The 26,475-nt window shown below is 41.1% G+C and overlaps 1 protein-coding gene across 3 annotated transcripts in view; it reads right to left on the bottom strand.

Annotated features, from left to right (window-relative positions):
- SRGAP1 (SLIT-ROBO Rho GTPase activating protein 1) overlaps positions 1 to 26,475 on the bottom strand; it is a 312,644-nt gene that overhangs the window by 113,017 nt on the left and 173,152 nt on the right. For all 3 annotated transcript variants that reach the window (XM_061416606.1, XM_061416605.1, XM_061416607.1), the window contains exon 4: positions 13,129 to 13,191. In XM_061416606.1, coding sequence (XP_061272590.1) covers positions 13,129 to 13,191 — 63 coding nt within the window. The remainder of the gene's footprint in view (positions 1 to 13,128; positions 13,192 to 26,475) is intronic.

Genomic DNA, 26,475 nt, shown 5'->3' on the forward strand with positions numbered 1-26,475 from the left:
CTTCCCAAGGATCTCTTTCGAAATGACTTTTCAACCTTGCCTGGGGCACATTTCTTCACTCTAGAAGAATGCATTAACTCCTGGTTCATGGGCGGCTCAGGGAGCCAGCAGTTCCTTGAGGCGGAGTTTTCAAGGAAGGGCTTGAAATAATAAACAGTGTCTTCCTTTGCATCTCCTCTAAAAAATAATTAGTTTCTTATTTTAACATTTTAAGGTGGTTCAAAGATCTGATGCGAAGAGCCAACTCATTGGAAAAGACCCTGATTCTAGGAAAGATTGAAGGGCAGGATGAGAAGGGGGCCAGAGGATGAGATGGTTAGACATCATCACCGACTCAATGGAGAGGAATTTGAGCAAACCCCGGGAGTTGGTGATGGACAGGGAAGCCTGGTATGCTGCAGTCCATGGGTCGCAACGATCAGACATGACTGAGCGCCTGAACAACAAAGATGTGTAAAAGCCAGAAAGGATATCTGTGTACATTCAGGGACCTTATTTTCCAAATAACTCCAGTACAAGAGGTTCAGCATACTTGTGTTTGTACTGGGACAGCTTCTATCCTCTATTTACATTTGTCAGGCAAATGAGAGTGAGGGCTCCAAAAGAAGAAAACAAAGGTGTGTGGACTATCCAGTAACAGCTACTTAGCACCAATCACTGTATGTGAACACACAGCTAAACAGGTAGCGTTGACACATACAACACTGAAGCTATAGGAAAAGCTATGTTGTAAAAAGGCCCCCACCCCCCAAATGAACACATGACAATATTAAAGCTGACGGTGCAAAGCAGTTTGGGTTTGCCACTTTTGTAACTGGCATCAACAATTTGGAAAGCTCTACTGGTGGCTCAGATGGTAAAGAATCTGTCTGCAGTGCAGGAAACCCACGTTCAAGCCTTGGGTTGGAAAGACAACCTGGGAGAGGGTATGGCGACCCATTTCAGTATTCTTGCCTGGAGGATTCCATGGACAAAGGAGCCTGGCAGGTCACAGTCCACAGAGTGTCAAAGAGTCAGACACTAACACATACCAAGTTTTTAAGGGCTTCCCAAGGGGCTCAGTGATAAAGAATTCACCTACCAATGCAGTAGACATAAAAGAGGCATGCCTTCAATCCCTGGGTTGGAAAGATCCCCTGGAGAAGGAAGTAGCAACCCACTCCAGTATTCTTGCCTGAAAAAACCCATGGACAGAGAAGCCTGGCAAGCTACAGTCCACAGGGCCTCAAAGAGTCAGACACGACTGAGCACACACACAAATCAAGTTTTTACAAGTGGCAATCAGAGTGTACAGTGTAAGAGTTCCAGCTCTGAGTTTTACCTATGAGATCAGGTGCCACCCTTTCTCTCTCCACCTGCCCTGCCCATCCTTCCCTAAGGCAGCTGTCCAGTGGGGAATTAATGGACCTTGGGGACAGAACTGGGCTGAAGTTTTGGAGCATTCATTTGCCATGTGAACCTGAGCTAATTATGTGGAGCCCAGGTTCCCATTAGTAACCTTGGGATCCCAAATATCTGGATCACTGGACTGCTGTGAGAAATGAATGGGATCCTGCATGTGCTTTATAGTAAGAGTTGGATAAATCTTCATTTTCTCAGTTCTTTCCTCTTAATTTAATGGAACTTGAGGATGGCTCTTGAGCCATGTCTTGAGTCTGGCTATGTGTGTCACTGATGTATGGAGAGAGTGAGCATCAATATACATAATTAACAATTTCTTATGGATTTATCATGACATCTGTGTTAATCTCCATTAGAATTTGCTTACTGAAGACAGTAAGTTCCTTGTGTTTTTTAAAAACACTGAGTATAATGCTGCAAAACCTACACAAAATAAAGAAATATTAACACAGGACAAATGATTGTTTTTCTCCTAAAATATACTATAACCTTTTGAGATTTTTTTATGAGGGGACACGTGTAACACTTCAAATCACCGTTTTATGACAAGCCCTTTACCACACTGTTGCAGTAAAAAAAATTTTGTTTTGAATATTCCTTTTAAGCTTTTGTGTCACCATTTTTCTGTTTTTGCCTCTTCACTTCTCCATTAACCCAGTCATAGTCCTGTTCATATTTACTATTGATTTGGTTTTCTTATAGAAGTTACCTTCCTTTTTCTTTATGTACAAAATACATACTCTTTATAAAGAAAAATTATATGTGTGTGTGTGTGTATATATATATATATATATATATAGTTGTTTAGTCACTAAGGTGTGTCCTACTCTTTTATGACCCCCATGTAGCATGCCAGGCTCCTTGGTCCATGGGATTTCCCAGGCAAGAATATTGAGTGGGCTGACATTTCCTTCTCCAGGGAATCTTCCCAACCCAAGGATCAAACCCATGTCTCCTGTACTGGCAGACAGTTTCTTTACCACCGAGTCACCAGGAAAGTCCATGTGTAAATACATAGCTATGCCATTTGTGCTGCTGCTGCTGCTGCTAAGTCGCTTCAGTCGTGTCCGACTCTGTGCGATCCCATAGACGGCTGCCCACCAGGCTCCCCCACCCCTGGGATTCTCCAGGCAAGAACACTGGAGTGGGTTGCCATTTCCTTCTCCAATGCATGAAAGTGAAAAGTGAAAGGAAAGTTGCTCAGCTGTGTCCGACTCTTAGCGACCCCATGGACTGCAGCCCACCAGGCTCCTCCGTCCATGGGATTTTCCAGGCAAGAATACTGGAGTGGGGAGCCACTGCCTTCTCCTATGCCATCTATAATTACTGTTAAACATTACCATTGCTCTCCACCTTTACTCAGAGGCAGACAAGAAGCTGTTGCCATCCTCATGTCACCAATGATGGGGAGGGTGATACTGATGCTGAGGATGACGCTAACTATGTACATTCATTAGGCATCTGCCATTTGCCACGCACTGTTCTCGATGCTTCATCTGTATTAACGCAGCTTTATTTTTTTCTCCTAGCAGTTACACATGCCATACTATATATTTGTTTATTGTCTGCTTCTCCTTCCTAGAATATAAATACCTTGCGAGGAAGAAACATGGTCTGTTTTTATTTACATCCATATTGCCAGAGGATGAGATGGTTAGATAGCATCACTGACTCAACAGACATGAATGTGAGCAAACTCCAGGAGAAAGTGAAGGACAGGGGAGCCTGACATGCTCCAGTTCATGGGATTGCAGAGTTGGGCACAACTTAGTGACTGAACAACAACATGTCTTCAGTACATCTACAATTAGCTGGTTCGGTAGGAGGCATTAAAAAACTGTGGAATAAATAAACTAGCTTTCCTAATAGTGTGGGTGAGCCTCATCCAATCCAATGAGGGCCTGAACAGACTGAATAAGAGAGAATTTGCCCTCTGCCTGTCTTCGAGGTGAGACATGATCTGCTCCTGCTTTGGATCTGAACTTGGGCTGGAACTTACACCATCAGCTCTCCTGGTTCTCAGGCCTTTGGACTCGAACTGGAACTATATCCTGTCTCTCCAGCTTGCTGCCTGCTGATTTTGGGACTTCTTGCCTCCACACTGCATGAATCAATTCCTCTCTCATATAAATATATATCATCTCCTATTGGTTCTGTTTCTTCTAGACTAATACAGATGTTCAGATCAGTTAACTGAGCTGAGATTCAAGTACAAGTTCACTGCCAGTCCAGTCCATTTTGTTTCCTTAAAGCAGAGCACTGTCCTTGCTTCTTAACCCCACTTGAGTTCTCTTTCACATGTTAAGCCCAAAAGTAAGTTAGCTGGTGAATTAGAAAGGGAATCTGAGGATACTGATTCACTCATTTTTTAGCTGAATGAGTCCCATCTGTTAGACCTTTTTTTTTAAATTTTAATTTTTTAGTTTATTCGTTGTTTCTATTTTTTCTTTTTCTGTTTGACCACAAGTTAACATTTCTAAGAAGTACAGGTTGTTATTGAGGCACATGTTCAATTTTTCACTTATGTTTTTATTAAAGCAACATTAATGCCTGTGCTGTGCTAAGACCTTCAATCATGTCTGACTCTTTCTGACCTTATGGACTATAGCCTTATGGACTGTAACCAGGAAAGTCCATGTGTAAATGGACAGGCTCTTACGTCCATGGGGATTCTCCAGGTGAGAATACTGGAGCGGGTTGCCATGGCCTTCTCTGGGATGATTGCACGGTCTGCGATCATCTCCTGCATTGGCAGGCAGGTTCTTTACGACTAGTGTCATTGACTTTAAAAAATATAAAGGTGATAAATGACTTAAGTGCTTTGTGTTGTTCTATTCAGTTCAGTTCAGTTCAGTTGCTCAGTCGTGTCCGACTCTTTGTGACCCCGTGAATTGCAGCACGCCAGGCCTCCCTGTCCAACACCAACTCCCGGAGTTCACTGAGACTCACGTCCATTGAGTCAGTGATGCCATCCAGCCATGTCCTTCTCCTCCTGCCTCTAATCCCTCCCAGCATCAGAGTCTTTCCCAATGAGTCAACTCTTTGCATGAGGTGGCCAAAGTACTGGAGTTTCAGCTTTAGCATCATTCCTTCCAAAGAAATCCCAGGGCTGATCTCCTTCAGAATGGACTGGTTGGATCTCCTTGCAGTCCAAGGGACTCTCAAGAGTCTTCTCTAACACCACAGTTCAAAAGCATCAATTCTTCGGCGCTCAGCCTTCTTCACAGTCCAACTCTTACATCCATACATGACCACAGGAAAAACCATAGCCTTGACCAGACGGACCTTTGTTGGCAAAGAAATGTCTCTGGTTTTCAATATGCTATCTGGTTGGTCATAACTTTCCTTCCAAGGAGTAAGCGTCTTTTAATTTCATGGCTGCAGTCACCATCTGCAGTGATTTTGGAGCCCAGAAAAATAAAGTCTGACAGTGTTTCCACTGTTTCCCCATCTATTTCCCATGAAGTGATGGGACCAGATGCCATGAACTTAGTTTTCTGAATGTTGAGCTTTAAGCCACATTTTTCACTCTCCTCTTTCACTTTCATCAAGAGGCTTTTGTGTTGTTAGGCAGCCATTAACATTTAGAGATGTTAGAGAATGGCTTCCCCAAATGATGGCCAACAGAGACAAAATGACACACCTGCAGAGGCTCTGGCACCAGAGCTGAACTTGAGCTCCCACTCTACTATTTATTGTGCAACCTTGGCAAGCCTCTCTGAGCCTTAGTTTCCTCATCTGTGAAAAGGAGATAATGACAGTAACTGCATCACAGAGACACTACGAGGATTACCTAAAAAAATGCAAGTAGTGTGCTTAGCACAACAACTAACCATATAATATAAGCATACAGTAAATGTTAGCTACTTTGAAAGGCATGACTAGTAACCTAAAAATATCTCCTCTTCTCTCTCAAATTGACAAAATCCCTAAATTTTAACTGGCTGCCAACAAGTCAGCCTATAATGCGGAGACTTCCCTGCAGCCTGGTGAAAGTGTCTTTCTAGAGTTTCCTCACTGATCAATGCAAAGAAATAGAGGGAAACAATAGAATGGGAAAGATTACAGATCTCTTCAAAAATATTCGAGATTCCAAGGGATCTTTTCATGCAAAGATGGGCTCAATAAAAGGCAGAAATGGTAAGGACCTAACAGAAGCAGAAGATATTAAGAAGAGGTGGCAAGAATACACAGAAAAACTATACAAAAGAGAATTTCATGACCCAGATAAGCATGATGGTGTGATCACTCAACTAGAGCCAGACATCCTGGAATGCAACATCAAGTGGGCCTCAGAAAGCATCACTATGAACAAAGCTAGTGGAGGTGATGGAATTCCAGTTGAGCTATTTAACATCCTAAAAGATGATGCTGTGAAAGTGCTGTATTCAATATGCCAGCTAATCTGGAAAACTCAGCAGTGGCCACAGGACTGGAAAAGGTCAGTTTTGACTCCAATCCTAAAGAAAGGCAATGCCAAAGAATGCTCAAACTACCACACAACTGCACTCATCTCACACGCTAGCAAAGTAATGTTCAAAATTCTCCAAGGCAGGCTTCAACAGTACGTGAACCGTGAACTTCCAGATGTTCAAGCTGGATTTAGAAAAGGTAGAGGAACCAGAAATCAAATTGCCAACATCCGCTGGATCATCGAAAAAGCACGAGTTTCAGAAAAACATCTACTTCTGCTTTATTGAGTATGTCAAACCCTTTAACTGTGTGATCACAACAAACTGCGGAAAATTCTTCAAGAGATGAGAACACCAGACCACCTGATCTGCCTCTGGAGAAATCTGTATGCAGGTCAAGATGCAACGGTTAGAACTGGACATAGAACAACAGACTGGTTCCAAATAGGAAAAGGAGTATGTCAAGGCTGTATATTGTCACCCTGCTTATTTAACGTATGTGCAGAGTACATCATGAGAAACGCTGGGCTGGATGAAGCACAAGCTGGAATCAAGACTGCCGGGAGAAATATCAATCACCTCAGACATGCAGATGACACCACCCTTATGGCAGAAAGTGAAGATAAAGAGCCTCTTGATGAAAGTGAAAGAGGAGAGTGAAAAAGTTGGCTTAAAGCTCAACATTCAGAAACTAAGATCATGGCATCTGGTCCCATCACTTCATGGGAAATAGATGAGGAAACAGTGGAAACAGTGGCTGACTTTATTTTTGGGGCTCCAAAATCACTGCAGATGGTGACTGCAGCCATGAAATTAAAAGATACTCCGTAGAAGGAAAGTTATGACCAACCTAGACAGCATATTGAAAAGCAGAGACATTACTTTGCCAACAAAGGTCAATCTAGTCAAGGCTATGGTTTTTCCTGTGGTCATGTATGGATGTGAGAGTTGGACTGTGAAGAAAGCTGAGCACCGAAGAATTGATGCTTTTGAACTGTGGTGTTGGAGAAGACTCTTGAGAGTCCCTTGGACTGCAAGGAGATCCAACCAGTCCATTCTGAAGATTAGCCCTGGGTGTTCTTTGGAAGGAATGATGCTAAAGCTGAAACTCCAGTACTTTGGCCACCTGATGTGAAGAGCTGACTCATTTGAAAAGACCCTGATGCTGGGAAAGACTGAAAGCAGGAGCAGAAGGGGACGACAGAGGATGAGATGGTTGGATGGCATCGCTGACTCAATGGACATGAGTTTGAGTGAACTCTGGGAGTTGGTGATGGACAGGGAGGCCTGGCGTGCTGTAGTCCATGGAGTCGCAAAGAGTCAGACACAACTGAGCGACTGAACCGAAACTGAAACTGAAAGTTCTGGCCAATGAGATGTAGGTGAAAGTGTGATATGGAACCTTCATTAAGTCTTCGTAAGAGACAGAGGGCCTGCCCTTCTTTCCTTTCTCCTTCCTATTGGAGTCTTCTCTCTCCATTTCAGAAATGCAGATGTAACAGCTGCAGCTTTAGCAACTACCTTGAAATATAAGGACAAAGATACAGATAGGTTTCTCTGAACAGTGTATTAGGAGGAGCCTGATTCTTCTATGGCTATATGTAACCTACATTCCAGTCCTGGGCTGCCAATCTCTGAAATTCTTCTATGTGACAGAGATAATAGATGTCTGTCTTATTTATATCATTATTCCCTGGCATGATAGAGTACCTGTTAAAGGTCCAACTAATTCTAACTACTGTGGCTGGCTCAAAACCATTTTGAGGTCCCATTTCTATAAACAAAGGCCAGGTTGAGGCAAAATTATAGAAAAGGGGTCATTTCTTCACGGCCTTTCCTCTCCTTCCAGATAGCACTTGGATGCCACCATCTTCTCTCTCCTGCTCAGAGGTCCAGGTCTTCATGCCAGATGGATATAATCTGTTCTCAAAGGATCTGATAAAACCCAATTCAATTAAAATGTAAAATGATCATATGGTGTTTTTTTCTATTTGTCTTGGGCATTCGTATCTTATTTAAGACAAAGGTTTCTGATAGAATTATTAATAGACCTATTTGAGAATTACTTTTGGGCAGGGAAGCCCACACATAAGGTTAGTACCCACTGCTAAGGCTGACTGTGTTGTAATATAAAGCAGCCCACTAGTTTAAGGCAGCTGCTGTTGCTGCTGCTGCTAAGTCGCTCAGTCGTGTCCGACTCTTTGCGACCCCAGAGACGGCAGCCCACCAGGCTCCCCCATCCCTGGGATTCTCCAGGCAAGAACACTGGAGTGGGTTGCCATTTCCTTCTCCAATGCATGAAAGTGAAAAGTGAAAGGGAAGTTGCTCAGTCGTGTCCGACTCTTAGCGACCCCATGGACTGCAGCCTACCAGGCTCCTCGGTCCATGGGATTTTCCATGCAAGAGTACTGGAGTGGGGTGCCATCGCCTTATCCCTGTCCATCATCAACTCAGTCGTCCCCGACTCCTGGCGACCTCATGGACTGCAGCCTACCAGGCTCCTCCGTCCATGGGATTTTCCAGGCAAGAGTACTGGAGTGGGGTGCCATCGCCTTTTCCGTTAAGGCAGCTAATGCACCTCTAAAAAGGAGTTCACCTTCAACTCCTAAGGAGTATCAAGGGTTAAGAGAAAGGGAGGAAACTAAAACAATATTGTAAAGTTTAAAAATAAAATAAAATTAAAAAAAAAAGAGAAAGGGAGGAGGGAATTTGTTTGAAAAGGCAATTAATAGCATTCTCAGTTTCCTGAAGCTACATATTTTATACAAATTACTTAAACAATCATTATTACATCATCAGTTGTACAAGATTCTATGCGTGTGGCTTTGCTGGTGGCTCAGTGGTAAAAAATCCGCCTGCCAGTGCAGAAGACACAGGTTTGATCCCTGGTCCAGGAAGAACCCACATATCGAGGAGCAACTAAGCCTGTGCACCATAACTATTGAGCCTGTGCTTTAAAGCCCAGGAGCCACAACTACTGAAGCCTGAGCGCCCTGAAGTCCATGCTCTGCAACAAGGGAAGTCACTGCAATGGGAAGTCTTCACGCTGCAACTAGAGAGTAGCCTTTACTCTTCAGTTCAGTTCAGTTTAGTCGCTCAGTCGTGTTCAACTCTTTGCAACCCCATGAACCGCAGCACACCAGGCCTCCCTGCTGCTACTGCTGCTAAGTCGCTTTAGTCGTGTCTGACTCTGTGCGACCCCATAGATGGCAGCCCACCAGGCTCCCCCGTCCCTGGGATTCTCCAGGCAAGGACACTGGAGTGGGTTGCCATTTCCTTCTCCAATGCATAAAAGTGAAAAGTGAAAGGGAAGTTGCTCAGTCGTGTCCGACTCTTAGCGACCCCATGGATTGCAGCCTACCAGGCTCCTCTGTCCATGGGATTTTCCATGCAAAAGTACTGGAGTGGGGTGCCATCGCCTTATCCCTGTCCATCATCAACTCCCAGAGTTTACTCAAACTCATGTCCATTGAGTCGGTGATGCCATCTAACCATCTCATCCTTTATCATCCCCTTCTCCTCCTGCCTTCAATCTTTCCCAACATCAGGGTCTTTTCAAATGAGTCAGCTCTTTGCATCAGGTGGCCAAAATACTGGAGTTTCAGCTTTAACATCAGTCTTAGGAACTAGAAAGAAGCCCACAGCAATGAAGACCCAGCACAGCCAATTATAAAATCAATCTATCAATAAAATTATAAAAAAATTCTATGCATGATGCAACTCAGAGGGTAATTTATTTGTGACCAGTCAGTGGTTGAATAAAGAACCTAAACCACATTGCCCTAACCTCTGGTCCTCTGTTCAAATACCCACCTTTTCTTCTTTTCTGAATGTAAACTGATTATGAATAATGGATAGATTTCATTTAAACAAGACAGAATTTATCTATCTGAACTTAAACAACAAGAGAGACAAAACAATCATTTATTAGAGTAAAAAGTTTGTGTCTGTATAATAAGTTTTTCCCAAAGGAACATGACCTCTGACTGCGAATGTGCATGCTCTCTGGTTTGGTTAAAGTAAAATTTTCTTCCAAGAGCTCAGTGATCTACAGACTACCTAATGAAAACCTCACTGCCTGTCTCTTCTGTGCGTTGATTCCTCAACTGATTCAAATATCAAATGACTGACAGGGTTATTTATTTATTTATTTATTTTTTAATTTAAAAAAAATTATACATGTGTTCCCCATCCTGAACCCTCCTCCCTCCTCCCTCCCCATACCATCCCTCTGGGTCGTCCCAGTGCACCAGCCCCAAGCATCCAGCATCGTGCATTGAACCTGGACTGGCATCTCATTTCATACATGACATTTCACATGTTTCAATGCCATTCTCCCAAATCTTCCCACCCTCTCCCTCTCCCACAGAGTCCATAAGCCTGTTCTATACATCAGTGTCTCTTTTGCTGTCTCGTATACAGGGTTATCGTTACCATCTTTCTAAATTCCATATATACGCGTTAGTATACTGTATTGGTGTTTGTCCTTCTGGCTTACTTCACTCTGTATAATAGGCTCCAGTTTCATCCACCTCATTAGAACTGATTCAAATGTATTCTTTTTAATGGCTGAGTAATACTCCATTGTGTATATGTACCACAGCTTTCTTATCCATTCATCTGCTGATGGACATCTAGGTTGTTTCCATGTCCTGGCTATTATAAACAGTGCTGCGATAAACATTGGGGTACACGTGTCTCTTTCCCTTCTGGTCTCCTCAGTGTGTATGCCCAGCAGTGGGATTGCTGGATCATAAGGCAGTTCTATTTCCAGTTTTTTAAGGAATCTCCACACTGTTCTCCATAGTGGCTGTACTAGTTTGCATTCCCACCAATAGTGTAAGAGGGTTCCCTTTTCTCCACACCCTCTCCAGCATTTATTATTTGTAGACTTTTGGATCGCAGCCATTCTGACTGGTGTGAAATGGTATCTCATAGTGGTTTTGATTTGCATTTCTCTGATAATGAGTGATGTTGAGCATCTTTTCCTGTGTTTGTTAGCCATCTGTATGTCTTCTTTGGAGAAATGTCTATTTAGATCTTTGGCCCATTTTTTGATTGGGTCATTTATTTTTCTGGAGTTGAGCTGTAGGAGTTGCTTGTATATTTTTGAGATTAGTTGTTTGTCAGTTGCTTCATTTGCTATTATTTTCTCCCATTCTGAAGGCTGTCTTTTCACCTTGCTAATAGTTTCCTTTGATGTGCAGAAGCTTTTAAGTTTAATTAGGTCCCATTTGTTTATTTTTGCTTTTATTTCCAATATTCTGGGAGGTGGGTCATAGAGGATCCTGCTGTGATGTATGTCAGAGAGTGTTTTGCCTATGTTCTCCTCTAGGAGTTTTATAGTTTCTGGTTTTACGTTGAGATCTTTAATCCATTTTGAGTTTATTTTTGTATATGGTGTTAGAAAGTGTTCTAGTTTCATTCTTTTACAAGTGGTTGACCAGATTTCCCAGCACCACTTGTTAAAGAGATTGACAGGGTTATTTAAATGAAACTCTTGTGGCCTTTTCTAGAATCTGGCTCCTTTAGGCTTTCAGACTGATCCTGATGACAGGTCTGAGGAAATATCAACTTACTTAATTTAACTATAGTCTCCTAAATGTCTAATTGCACTTGATAGGCTGAATCCAGGAGAAATTTCTCTAGACACATCCCCATTGAGGTAACATTTTCATGACACTCTACTGACTTTTCTAATATTCAAGAGTCAAGCTTATCTTTGCCACTTTTGCTTTGACTAGCACTGCTAGTTCCAGACCATAAACAACAGGCTCTTGTTTATGATGCCATGACAACCAGTAAATTTTTTAAAGTTTTAGAAACTGACTTATATTTTTAGGTAAAACAATGAGCAAGCAAAGGAAACCACAAGAAAAGTACCACAAAGCCCTCATCTGAAAACAGTTCAATGCAAGAAGACAGAATTTCTTCTTCATAAGTCTCAGAGGTACAATGCTCATTTAACTTTTAAATTCTATGTCCAGGATTTCTAGAAATGCTTGATACCTTTGGTTATCCGAAATTAACAAATGGCTTTTATCATCAAAAACTCAAACTCATTCAGATCAGATCAGTTGCTCAGTCATATCCGACTCTTTGCGACCCCATGAATCGCAGCACGCCAGGCTTCCCTGTCCATCACCAACTCCCGGAATTCACTCAGACTCATGTTCATCGAGTCAGTGATGCCATCCAGCCATCTCATCCTCTGTCGTCCCCTTCTCTTCCTGCCCCCAATCCCTCCCAGCATCAGAGTCTTTTCCAATGAGTCAACTCTTCACATGAGGTGGCCAAAGTACTGGAGTTTCAGCTTTAGCATCATTCCTTCCAAAGAAATCCCATTTATACGAGTACAACTTTATAACATGGTTTTTGCATGTGAAGTTAAAAGTTTCTAAAGAAAGCAGCAGCAATTAGAAGCTGTAAATTTAATTCAAAGCACAGGTGTAGCAAATATGCTGCATAAAAACAAATTTATCACACACAGAGAAAAACTGGAATGTGAGTTTTATAAAAATATCACTCCTTTTAAACTTTAAAACTACAAGTTCTTTTAATTAGCAAGTATCAATGGAGCATTAAATGCAATTTAAAAACATAAAACTGCATTTTACACACTTGCTTTTTAGGAACAAATAAAATAATCAATCAAGAAACATTTTAATAGTAAGTCTCAGGTTTAATTTGCCTATAAAGGAAAATTCAAATTATCTTTTGTAATGAAAACACAAATATCTTTAGTCAGAACACATTAATATTACTCAACTCTCAATATGCTGTTCTCTTATAAAAACTCATCAAGTTCCTTCAGAAGAAATTTGTATTTGATAATATGATCACTAAGTGTAAAACAAAATTTACATAGGCATATGACTAATCATTGATTTTTAAAAAATATTTAATAATTTAATTTCTTCTGCTTATATGCATTAACTTGAATAAAATTTATATTCAGAAAAGCAAATGATTGCCAAGAAGGAAAAAGAGATTACCCACCTCCATATATTCTGGGGTAGAATAAACAAACAGAGCACATATAATCCAACCATTTAAAAACATTCCTTTGGGGACAACTGTAGTCCCATTTCTTGAAGTGTTCTGACTGCATATATGTATTTACTTGAATACAGCCTCTTCAAATTGGCAGACAGCAGAAAAAGAATATCGTAGCACACATGTCAGTAGGTTCCACATTGCAACCAGACAAGCATTCATCAACGCTCTAATTGGAATGAGTTCTAATAACAGAAGCGTTTCCACAAACCAGAATTCTAAACCAAAGATTTTTCCTAAAGAAAGATTATGCGCTCACCGTATAGAGCTCATTGAGAACCTTCATCAAATCCTCATGAAGCTGGAACGCAATCTCTTTGCTCTGTAATAAGAAGAAATTCAGAGTATTAAAAAATGTTACAGAAACTTGTTTCTTGATGATTTACATCTTAAGAAGCTCAGACTGAAAATAGAAGAATGTCTGTAACGCAATGGAAGGCCAGCATGGCCCTGATATAATAAATATCTCCGACTAAATGGCCCGTTCTAGCTACTCAGTGTATGCACCCAAGATCACTGTAGGTTGGACAGAAGCAAACACGTGGACAGGGTGAGTGGCTCTCCCACCATCCAAATCAGACTTTATCAAGAAAGGAGGGAAAAAGTAAGTAAGGTGAAGCACCGGGCTTGCTCAGAAGTTGAGTGGCAGAACTTAAAAGTCAGAAGATGATTTCTAGCTCCTAGTCTCCCATCTCAGTATCGTCACAAGGGAATTATGCAGTGTGAATCCTAAAAAGCTAAGTCAGAAACCAAAAAGGAAATTAACTCTCCCTTTCCAAAATAAATATTTGACTGACTACGAATATTTTTTTAACTGAAGCACAGTTGATTAACAATGTTGTGTTAGTTTCTGGTATATAGCAAAGTGATTCAGTTACACACATATATAATATACACTTTTTCAGATTCTTTTCCATTACAGTTTATTGCAAGATATTGAATATACTTCCCTGTGCTATACAGCAGGATCTTGTTGTCTATTTTATATGTAGTAGTTTGTGTCTGCTAGTCCCAAACTTCTAATTTATCCCTCCTGACCGCTTTCCCCTTTGGTAAGCATACATTTGTTTTCTATGTCTGTGAGACTGTTTCTGTTTCATAATTAAGTTCATTTATATCATTTTTAAAGGTTCTACATATAAGTGATAGCATACGATACCTGTCTTTCCCTTTGACTGACAACAATTTTAATTTTAAGAAAAAACTTTCAAAGTAGTGAATTGGTAAGGCCACTTATGATCCACATATGTTTTGCCTCTGCATTTATTATTGTTATCTTTTCATTAAGACAAAAAAGAGAGTTTCACTCTTTCACTCAGTTGGTCAATGACGGCATTAAAGATATTTTTCCCTGGGTTAATTCCGAGGGTTTCACAGAGAAGTATTTTGATTTTTTTTTTTTTTTTCCAGGAAAATCTGTAAGCTACTTTAAAGGAAATCATATATCCAAATTACTTTTCTTGTTTTGAGCTCCTTTAGTCAGCTACAGAGAATGAAAAAAAAAAAAAATGTATAGCATGGTTTAATCTACGGTTTGAGATAATAACAACAATATCCATGGTTGACTGATGTGTCTCCAACAGATTGCCGGATATGATAAAAGGCTGTATCTTTAGCAGTTCTGTGATCCTGGGGTCCTGTACAGTGCGTGGGCTCAAGGCCAGAACTAGGTGAGGCAAGTGAGGTGATCAGGATATGGAATTTAAGGAGACCCTAGGCCAGGTTCTGCTTCAGCACACAGAAAGCTTCCCATCAACACTTGCTAAAAGAATCTGTACGTTGAAATACTGTTTGTGTAACTGCTGAAGTGGTTACTACCTTTGCTGAAGGCTGGTCACTCCTAAGAAGGCAGAAAACAAGGACCTGCAGACCACCCTTAATAAAGTAATAGGACCTAGATGAAACAGCCCATCTGTAAACACATGGTCATTGGGATAGGCCTCCCTTAAGAAAGGCCAAATGAGATGAAGCAAAAATTCGCGAACATAAAATACTGTGGGAAGGTGAGAGCAGAGGTTACACTTTGAGAAATTCCAATTCAGTAGCAGCATTTGTCTCGAGTTTTCCTGGAGTGATAAGGATGCTGTTTATCAGACTCTGAGAGTTTAAAAATCTCTACACTGGAGTTAAGAGAGTTTGTGTTTTGCTGTGCTCCTGCTATGTGAAGAGGTGGGTTAGGAATCACTGAAGAGTGAAAGGAAAGGCACAAACTGAGCAAATGAAGCCAACTGAAACTCATTCTATTTGCCTTAAATCCTGGCTATTCTGACTGTATACGTTACACTGCAATCTCCTAGGACCTCAGTTTGGTGTTATTTTAATATCATATTTCATTTAAGGATCTGAGCTGCCAACTGAGAACTCTCGAATGGGATCAAAGGCCACCAAGTAACTCTGCTTGACTGCTTACATTTCAGGTAGCAAGTCTGAAAAGAAAATATTTCTTGGCTAAGGCTTTAGAACAATAACAGAAAAAAATCCCTTAGGTCCAATTAATCCCAAGCCAAGAAAATTTAGGATCAGAAGTCAAGTATCCAAGTATTCAAGTCAAGTATCTTTGGAACAGCAAAAAGATTCTTTGCATATCTCATATTTTACAAGATTTCAGGTAACAAGGTAGAAGAAATTTGGCATTACATACATACTGTCACATTTTTCCTTGTTTACCTTTGCTCAGAGGCCCTGAAATTAAAAAAAAAAAAATTTTTATCTGGGAGGCAGTATAGAATAATGCTTAAAAGCAAGGACTCTGGAGTCAATGCTGGGATCAAAAGCTGAAAGGCTGTGAATCCCCTTGTGCCTCAGTTTCCAAACCTATTAAAGGAATGCAGTCCTTGTACCTATGTCATAGGCTTGATCACAGCATCAGTCCAATGACAGACATTGCACTCAGAACGGTACCTATCACATAGTAAACATCCCATAAATGTTTAATTATTTAATTCTTTCCTAAACACTGTAATGCTAACTCCCTTGAGGGAAAAGGCCACGTTGTATTTTTCCTTCTTTTGGTCTCTGTGGATACTTATTCCATTGACTTTCACGTAGAAAGTGCTTGGCAGATCCTGGCTGAAATGAATTTGATGTCCCCCTCCCCCACCCCACCCCCTGGCCTGGCCTTTAGATCCATCTAAGTGACCCCTGATTCGGAAGGACCTCAAGCACTGTGCTCTAGCCCCTGAACCCTTCTTACCCTTGCCATACGTGTTCACTGAACTTATCTATGTTTCATTTTCATGGGGGTCCTATTACTACTGGTATCAGATGAATTAATCAAACATCCACTAAGAAATGGATAAGCCAATGCAGTAAGATATATACGACTCATGAAAGAGGCCCTCAAAGGGCCAGGCTCCAGTGTGAACTTTAAATTTTGTGAAAAGTTGGTGGGAAATTATTTTCAGGTAGGAAGACCCCCCTGATTACAACACATCACATCACCAAAGTTTCCACCTACTTGTTTGCTTTGAATGACAATTTAAACCCCCCATGATATAACTAGTAACCTCGAAATTAACCATTTTCTCCCCACCACCAGAGATGGTAGGGAGATGGTTGCTTGCACAGATGCTTAAAGAATTTTGCTGTGTGTGAAACACTAGACCATGTGACTAAAGAGTGAAACATGAATTTGCACACCCTTTTGTTCACAGACATTTGGCTGGACAATATCAAGACTGAGTCTGAGTGCTGGGGGCTTGGTCACTGTTCTTACGGCATGTAAAAAAGTGAAAGTCACTCAGTTGTGTCCAACTCTGTGAACTCACGGACTGTAGCCCGCCAGGCTCCTCTGTCCATGGAATATTCCAAGCAAGAATACTGGAGTGGGTTGCCATTCTCTTCTCTCATGACACAACAAAAGATCGCTTCATGTTGTCCCCTCCCTCAACTTTAAATGCTATTCAATTTATTACAGTAACAGAGAAAAGGGAGCGTTTCTTCTAAATATGACTCTGGACCCCAAAAAATCTTAAACCAAAACACATTTGCTGCGGCACACAGTATGCTGACCTACTCAACTAATGCACTGAAGTCCTTTAATTAGAAAGTATCTGGATTATCAGAGTCCATCAAAATTCAATAGGTTAAGTACACCTCTGGATTCTCTTTCATTAAAAATTTGAAAACCAAGAGAACAGACCCTTGACCAAGAGCTGCTAGGTAAGAAAAATGATATGAGTATTCAGGAAAGCAATCAATGTTCCCTTTGTACAAGAGGAAAAAATAACTTTATGAAACGCTATATGTGTGAAACAAAGTTTTTTCTATGTTATTTGAGACTGAGTGATTACTTTTGCACAGGGAAGGTGAGTTCTCTCCAACTGCTTCAAGTATGAAGTTGGAAAAGCAGAGTTTCTCCCCCATTCTGTGGGCCTACGTAAGTTCAGATGATGGTAAAACTTCTAATGCATTGCAATAGGATTCTAAGATTCTAACCAAAGGGGACGGAAAACTGATTAGAGCTTCCATTCAGTTGACATTTATTAAATGTCTACAATGTCTAAACCCTGACTTGAATACTAAGTCAATTTTTAATTGTTTCCTATTTATTGTCACTCAAACTTGTCCAAAAGGTACAGTCCCAAAGTGTCTACCTTTTTCCGTTATGAAAACAAATTAAGTATATTGAAGAACATTGGAGAAGTAGAGAACAAAAGGATAAAATGGCTCAGATGGGAAAGAATCTGCCTGCAGGACACCTGGGTTTGATCCCTGAGCTGGGAAGATCCCCTGGAAAAGGGAATGGCAACCCACTCCAGCATGCTTGCCTGGAGAATCCCATGGACAGAAAAGCCTGGTGGGCTTCAGTCCATGGGGTCGCAAAGACATGACAGAGTGATTTTCACTTTTACCACCATTATAATTTGATCAGTATATTTCCTTCAAGTTTGTTTATCTACACATAGGTCTCAGTTGTAATCATTCTATAGTAATAAAGTATCTATTTTACTCTGCTTTTTTTCAGTTATCAAACACTTTTCTATGTGCTTATATAATTTTCTGAACATTACTTTTGATTTATAACTAGCCAGTGAAGGTATGTTAACCATTTTTCTATTATGGTTTCCATTATTTCCACTATTTTCCACTATCCAATTCCTTACTTATTCATTTAACTTCACCAATATATTTTACGCACTCTGAACTATCATGAAAGCTGTTCTGAAGGCATTATTGCATTTTATGTTGTTTCTTTGATATGAATTCCCAGACGTGAAATTAAGACCCTTGATTCATATCGGAAGAGTACTTTCTAAAAGGGTTATAATGAACTTATAATGCTTCAGGACAATAGGGTCACTCATGTCAGAATCTGGGGTTTATCCAAGACTTGAATCATCTCTTTTGAAAGAGAAGCCACCAATCCCATCTATTCTGACTGATGTGTTTTTCTGTATGTCATTAGAATTTCTTTTTAAGATAAAGATCTAACTATGTCCTTCCTCTGATTAAAACCCATCAAATGCTTGTTATAATATTTTCAGGATGGAGTTCCAATTTCTTAAATCACTCATAACCTCCTCTGTCAAATCAGTCTACCTTTCCTTCCACAAATCTCAAACCACATCCTTCACACTGTTCATGAAGTGCTCATTCCCAGGTCCTGCATTCACATCTCTGCTTTTCCCACGCTGCCCCCCGTGCCTGACCTCCCCTTCCTTCTCTGGCCTGCTACAGTCTTACATGTGACTACTCTGTGAAGACTTACTGTAACTTTACCACGTCCTTCAAATAAAGAAACTAGACCCTCCCTTCTCTATGACTTTATAATACATTCATTTGTCATCAATAGATGGGTAAACAGTGCAAACAGTGTCAAACTTTATTTTTCTGGGCTCCAAAATCACTGCAGATGGAGACTGCAGCCATGAAATTAAAAGACGCTTCCTCCTTGGAAGGAAAATCATGACCAACCTAGATAGCATATTCAAAAGCAGAGACATTACTTTGCCAACAAAGGTCCGTCTAGTCAAGGCTATGGTTTTTCCAGCGATCATGTATGGATGTGAGAGTTGGACTGTGAAGAAAGCTGAGCGCCGAAGAATTGGTGCTTTTGAACTGTGGTGTTGGAGAAGACTCTTGAGAGTCCCTTGGACTGCAAGGAGATCCAACCAGTCCAACCTAAAGGAGATCAGTCCTGGGTGTTCATTGGAAGGACTGATGCTGAAGCTGAAACTCCAATACTTTGGCCACCTGATGCAAAGAGTTGACTCATTGGAAAAGAGTCTGATGCTGGGAGGGACTGGGGGCAGGAAGAAAAGGGGATGACAGAGGATGAGATGGCTGGATGGCATCACTGACTCGATGGATGTGAGTCTGAGTGAACTCTGGGAGTTGGTGATGGACAGGGAGGCCTGGCGTGCTGCGATTCATGGGGTTGCAAAGAGTCGGACACAACTGAGCGACTGAACTGTACTGATGTGCTGTATGATTTAGTGGTTAAATGTTCAAACTGTAAAACTGAACACCTGTTTTCAAACTCTTGTCTAGGCATAAATTAATTTTTTGAGTTTCCTCAATGGCAAAACAGAGATGCCAATAGTCTCTACATCATGGGGTTTTATTCAGATGGTTCTCATTTTATTAAAGTTTTTTTGATATGGACTATTTTTAAAGTCTTTATTTGTTACAATATCGCTTCCATGCTTTGGTTTTTTGGCCAAGAAGCATGTGGGATCTTAGCTCTCCAACCAGGGATTGAACCTGTACCCCCTGAGCTGAAAGGTAAAGTCTCCACCACTGGACTGCCAGGGATGTCCCCGCGATGGTCCATATTAAACACCTGACACAAAACCCAGCATTCAGTAAGCATTAAACTGATGCCGCCTATTATTATTACACTCATCATGTTTCTATTTTTCTTCATAAACAGAGGTTTTTTTTTTTGAAAGCAGGGATTCCTAGGGACTGCTCTGGTGCCTGGCACACTATGTACTTGATAAACTTTGGATGAATGAACGGGACCCAGAGCTGAGTAAGTATGGCTTCTGCCCTCCAGAGTTCATAGTCTCATGGAGGAGGTAGATGGGCCCAAGGCTTCCTGTATGGAGCCCTGTGATAAGTGCTATGCTGGGTGGACCCTGGCCAGATCACTATTCCTAGAACTGCAGGCTTGTTCCCTGGAACCTCCCGGAAAGGAGAGAAAGGAGGGCAGAAGAAAGAGCATAATTAAAACAACAATAATTAAGTACATTGAGCAATCAATCAAGTAATCCACATGGTTGTATTAAATGACCAATTCAGAGGGCCTCTGGCCTCTCATGGAGTTATTTTATAAAGTAAATCTATTGTGATGACCAGTCAAGAAATCCTAACTTTATGCTGAGTCAGAGTGAGGCTGAGAGAGAAAGAGAAAAATCAGATTAAATATTTAATAAGAGGGCTGCATATGATTTTAGTGTCTTACGCTTGGTTGAGTTTTGGATGTGAACTCTGGTTAAAAGGGTCAGGCCGTACTTCCACAGTGTGCGTGCTTTTACATTTCCAAAAGCTCGTGTTCATGTGCTCTTATAATAATAGGATCTCTTAATTCTTGTAAACTCGAAAGACAGCAGCAATAGCATCCTCCCAAATGCCTAATGGAAAAAGTTGGGTTGGGCTTAATGGCCTGAAGCAAACTTCGGGATCATATTAATAGCATTTCTGCACATTTCCTTTTTATTTGTCAAGGGACATCATTTTGTACTTGTTAAAGTGACAACTAAATATCACTACATGGAATCAGCCTCACGATCTACTTCATTTCCAAGAAGAAAAATAATAAACATTCTTTTAGATAAAATTCCATGTCACTAGAAAATGTGGGAAAACTAGGAAAAGCAATAGTAGATATAGGGGAAAGGGTGAGTTGCTCAGTTGTGTCCAACTCTTTGTGATCCCATGGACTGTAACCCACCAGGCTCCTCTGTCCATAGAATTGTCCAGGAAAGAATAGTGGAATGGGTTACCATTCCCTTCTCTGGGGATCTTCCCAACTCAGGGATCAAACCCAGGTTTTCTGCATTGCAGGCAGATTCTTTACCATCTGTGCCACCAGGGAAGCCCAGTTATAGGGGAACCACAGCTTAATTTTGAAATAAGACAAAACTTCACCTTACAGGAACTATCTGGGGTATCTCCTAGAATGTTTACTGATGTAATTGCTGGCCAATGAGGCATTGCCTGTGAGCAGGCAAAGGTGCAAAGTCAGGTACACAGTGTCACTCATAACTGCGCAGGTACAAAGAGTACTTGAACAGATTAAGCAGTAAGTCAAGACTGAAATTTTAAATCCTACAGGGAATAAGGTAAATGAAATAACTATTTTCATGTTCAGCTTGTATTACTTTAACTCTTCAAGAAGCACAATGTTTCATGCTAGAAATATTTCTCCACTCAAAATGGTGATACACTGGAAACAGCACTTTAGTGTCACTAAATGAAGAGACATTCAAGCACAAACTCTCAAGAGCTGATGTAAATAAGCCAACCTAACTAAAATTAGAATGTGTCATGAACTCCGGTCGAGACTGTAATAATTAACTAAAAAAAATCAGGGACATATTTCCAGTCCACTTTTAAATATGCTGAACCTTACAAAAACATAATAGTTCAGTTTTATTATTCCATAAGCCTCTTGTCCTTCTCCATCAGAGGGCAGAGAGACTGAAAACCACAATCACAGAAAACTAACCAGTCTGAACACATGGACCACAGCCTTGTCCAACTCAATGAAACTATGAGCCATGCTGTGTAGGGCCACCCACGATGGCTGGGTCATGGTGGAGAGTTCTGACAAAAAGTGGTCCAATGGAGAAGGGAATGGCAAACCACTTCAGTATTCTTCCCTTGAGAACCCCATGAACAGTATGAAAAGGCAAAAAGATAGGACACTGAAAGATGAACTCCCCAGGTCGGTAGGTGCCCAATAACTGGAGATATGTGGAGAAGTAACTCCAGAAAGAACGAAGAGATGGAGCCAAAGCAAAAACAACACCCCACTGTGAATGTGACAGGTGATGGAAGTAAAGTCTGATGCTGTAAAGAGCAATATTGTATAGGAACCTGGAATGTTAGGTCCATGAATCAACGTAAATTGGAAGTGGTCAAACAGGAGATGGCAAGAGTGAACACTGACATTTAGGAATCAGTGAACTAAGATGGACTGGAATGGGTGAATTTAACTCAGATGACCATTATATCTGCTTCTGTGGGCAAGAATCCCTTAGAAGAAATGGAGTAGCCATCATGGTCAACAAGAGAGTCCAAAATGCAGTACTTGGGTGCAATCTCAAAAACGACAGAATGATTTCTGTTCGTTTCCAAGGCAAACCATTCAATATCACAGTAATCCAAGTCTATGCCCTGAAAAGTAATGATGAAGAAGCAGAAGTTGAAAGGTTCTATGAAGATCTATAAGACCTTCTAGAACACCCCAAAAAGATGTCCTTTTCATTATAGGGAACTGGAATGCAAAAGTAGGAAGTCAAGAAAAACTGGAGTAACAGGCAAATTTGGTCTAGGAGTATAGAATGAAGCAGGGCAAAGGCTAATACAGTTTTGCCAAGAGAATGCACTGGTCATAGCAAACACCCTCTTCCAACAACACAAGAGAAGACTACACATGGACATCACCAGATGGTCAACACTGAAATCAGACTGATTATATTCTTTGCAGCCAAAGAAGGAGAAGCTCTATACAGGCAGCAAAAACAAGACCGGGAGCTGACTGTGGCTCAGACCATGAACTCCTTATTGCCAAATTCAGACTTAAATTGAAGAAAGTAGTGAAAACCACTAGACCGTTCAGGAATGACCTAAATCAAATTCCTTATGATTATACAGTGGAAGTGAGAAATAGATTTAAGGGACTAGATCTGCCAGACAGAGTGCCTGAAGAACTATGGATGGAGGTTCGTGACATTGTACAGGAGACAGGGATCAAGACCATTCCCATAGAAAAGAAATGCAAAAAAGCTAAATGGTTGTCTGAGGAGGCCTTACAAATAGCTGAGAAAAGAGAAGCAAAAGGCAGAGAAGAAAAAGAAAGATACACCCATTTGAATGCAGAATTGCAAAGAATAGTAAAGAGAGATAAGAAAGCCTTCCTCAGTGATCAGTGCAGAAAAATAGAGGAAAACAATAGAATGGGAAAGACTAGAGATCTCTTCAAGAAAATCTGAGATACCAAGGGAACTTTTCCTGCAAAGATGGGCTCAATAAAGGGCAGAAATGGTACGGACCTAACAGAAGCAGAAGATATTAAGAAGAGGTGGCAAGAATACACAGAAGAACTATACAAAAGAGATCTTCATGACCCAGATAAACACCATGGTATGATCACTCACCTAGAGCCAGACATCCTGGAATGCAACGTCAAGTGGGCCTTAGGAAGCATCACTACGAACAAATCTAGTGGAGGTGATGGAATTCCAGTTGAGCTATTTCAAATCCTAAAAGATGATGCTGTGAAAGTGCTGCATTCAATATGCCAGCAAATTTGGAAAACTCAGCAGTGGCCACAGGATTGGAAAAGGTCAGTTTTCATTCCGATCCCAAAGAAAGGCAATGCCAAAGAATGCTCAAACTACCATACAACTGCAGTCATCTCACATGCTAGGAAAGTAATGCTTAAAATTCCCTAAGCCAGGCTTCAACAGTTTGTGAACCCTGAACTTTCAGATGTTCAAGCTGGATTTAGAAAAGGTAGAGGAACCAGAGATCAAATTGCCAACATCATCAAAAAAGCAAGAGAGTTCCAGAAAGACATCTACCACGGCTTTATTGACTATGCTAAAGCTTTTGACTGTGTGAATCACAATAAACTAGAAAATTCTTCAACAGATGGGAATACTAGACCACCTGACCTGCTCCCTAGAAATCTGTATGCAGGCCAATAAGCAACAGTTAGAATGCGAGATTGAACAACAGACTGGTTGCAAATCAGGAAAGGAGTTATGTCAAGGCTGTATATTGTCACCCAGCTTATTTAATTTATATGGAGAGTACATCATGAGAAATGCTGGACTGGATGAAGCACAAGCTGGAATTAAGATTGCTGGGAGAAATATCAATAACCTCAGATATGCAGATGATACCACCCTTATGGCAGAAAGTGAAGAGGAACTCAAAAGCCTCTTGATGAAAGTGAAAGATCAGAGTGAAAAAGCTGGCTTAAAACTCAACATTCAGAAAACGAAGATCATGGCATCCAGTCCCATCACTTCATGGCAAATAGATGGGAACCAGTGGAAACAGTGGCAGACTTTATTTTTGGGGCTCCAAAATCACTGCAGATGGTGACTGCAGCCATGAAATTAAACGATGCTTGCTCCTTGGAAGAAAACCTATGACCAACCTAGACAGCATAATAAGAAACAGAGGCACTACTTTGTTGACAAAGGTCCATCTAGTTAAAGCTATGGTTTTTCCAGCAGTCATGTGTGGATGTTAGTATTGGACCATAAAGAAGGCTGAGTACGAAGAATTGATGCTTTTGAATTGTGGTGCTGGAGAAGACTCTTGAGAGTCCCTTGAACAGCAAGGACGTCAAACAAGTCAGTCCTAAAGGAAATCAACCCTGAATATTCATTGGAAGGACTAATGCTAAAGCTCCAAAACTTTGGGCACCTGATGTGAGGAGCCAACGCATTAGAAAAGACCCTGCCACTGGGAAAGATTGAGGGCAGGAGAAGGAGGGGACAACAGAGGACAAGATGGTTGGACAGCATCACCGACTCAATGGACATGAGTTTGAGCAAACTCTGGGAGATGGTGCAGGGCAGGGAAGCCTGGTGTGCTGCAGTCCATGGGGTCGCAAAGAGTCAGACACGCCTGAGCGACTGAACAACAACTGCGATAGTTGTTCACTGTCTTGCAGCTAGTAGTATGGAGGACACTTTGTTTATAACACTTCCAGGGCTGGAAGCTAAGATCTTGGGAGGACTAGGAGACAACATACACCTCTCAGTGACCTGCATTGCTTGCAATCACGCTATTTTGTAGAGATGGTCCAAACCCACATTTGCATAGTTAACGTAAGCCTAAGAATCTTGGAATTATGGTTAGATTTTTTTTTTCCCCTCTAACAGGCTAAAGAGCCATCAGATAAAGGAGTAGAAGCTTTTAAATCTGATTAGGATGGACTGAAAAACAATGTCCTGGTTTTAAATTTCCATCAGACCTTTCATAAAATAACAACAAAAAGCCATTTGATTCATCCTGGATCTACATGAATGAGAACTTTTAGAAGACAATATTGTAAGTATGGAAATACTCTCTGGCCATAACTTATGACAGAGCAAAAACCATCACCCACATTACTCATGCACCAGCTCGCTAACTAGTTTCCCCAAGACTGTTTTTTTTTTCCTCATTCCAATATATTCCTTACACTGCTCTCCAAAAACAAAACTGATGATGTCACACCCTGATGCAAAATCTCTCTTTGCTTCCTTCGTTGCTTAGATGTGTGTGTGTGCTCAGTTGCTTCATTTGTGTCTGCCTCATTGCGACCCTATGGACTGTAGCCTGCCAGGCTCTTTCAGTCCACAGGATTCTTCAGGCAAGAATACTGGAGCCTATTATACAGAGTGAAGTAAGCCAGAAGGAATGTATAGAACAGTGGCAATGAAACATGTAAAATATCATGTAGGAAACGAGTTGCCAGTCCAGGTTCGATGCATGATGCTAGTTGCTTGGGGCTGGTGCTCTCGGGAGGGGGAACACATGTATACCTGTGGCGGATTCATTTTGATATTTGGCAAAACTAATTAGGGATCGAACCTGCCTCTCCTGCGGCTCCTGCATTGCAGGCAGATTCTTCACTGCTGAGCAAGCGGGGAAACCCCTCTAGTTGCGTAGATGACAACAACATACCAACTGCTCACACTGGGAATCAAAATTTTTGCACGCCTGCAGCCTTCACCCCCATCAGCCATTTCTAGAGCTCAGATAGGTGCTACTCCACTATGTACGCTTTGCCACGTTACAGGCTACACTCCTAATCCCAGCCAGCTGTGTAACTGATACGAGCTTTAGGTTCAAGCCAAAAAGAGGTGGCCTACAATGACAACTGTAGTCCATGGAATTCTCTAGGCCAGGATACTGAAGTGGGCAGTCTATTCCTTCTCCAGGGGATCTTCCCAACCCAGGGATTGAACCCAGGTTTCCTGCATTGCTGGTGGATTCTTTACCAGCTGGGCCACAGGGGAAGCTCAAGAATACTGGAATGGGTAGCCTATCCCTTCTCCAGGGGATCTTCCCGACCTGGGAACTGAACTGGCATCTTCTGCATTGCAGGTGTATTCTTTATCAACTGAGCTATCAGGGAAGCCCAAGAAATGAAATTTTAATGGGAATGTTTATTCAAGTCAATGCATTAGACAATTATGGTTCTGTGTTCCACTGGACACTACCAAAGTTTAAAAAGTGACAGTGATGCTTGTATTTATTCACTATCAATTACTGAATATTATGGGATTTTCTCAATTTATATAGTTCACATATCCAGTGTCAAATGTTGTTTTACTTTTTAAGTTTCTAGGTTGATCTGACAAAGTATTTTGTTGGTAAAATTTCTGCTTATTTCTATGTAATTGCTTCTCTAATAATGAGAAAAGCTTTT

The sequence above is a fragment of the Bos javanicus genome, chromosome 5 (assembly GCF_032452875.1).
Source record: "Bos javanicus breed banteng chromosome 5, ARS-OSU_banteng_1.0, whole genome shotgun sequence".
NCBI lineage: Eukaryota > Metazoa > Chordata > Mammalia > Artiodactyla > Bovidae > Bos > Bos javanicus.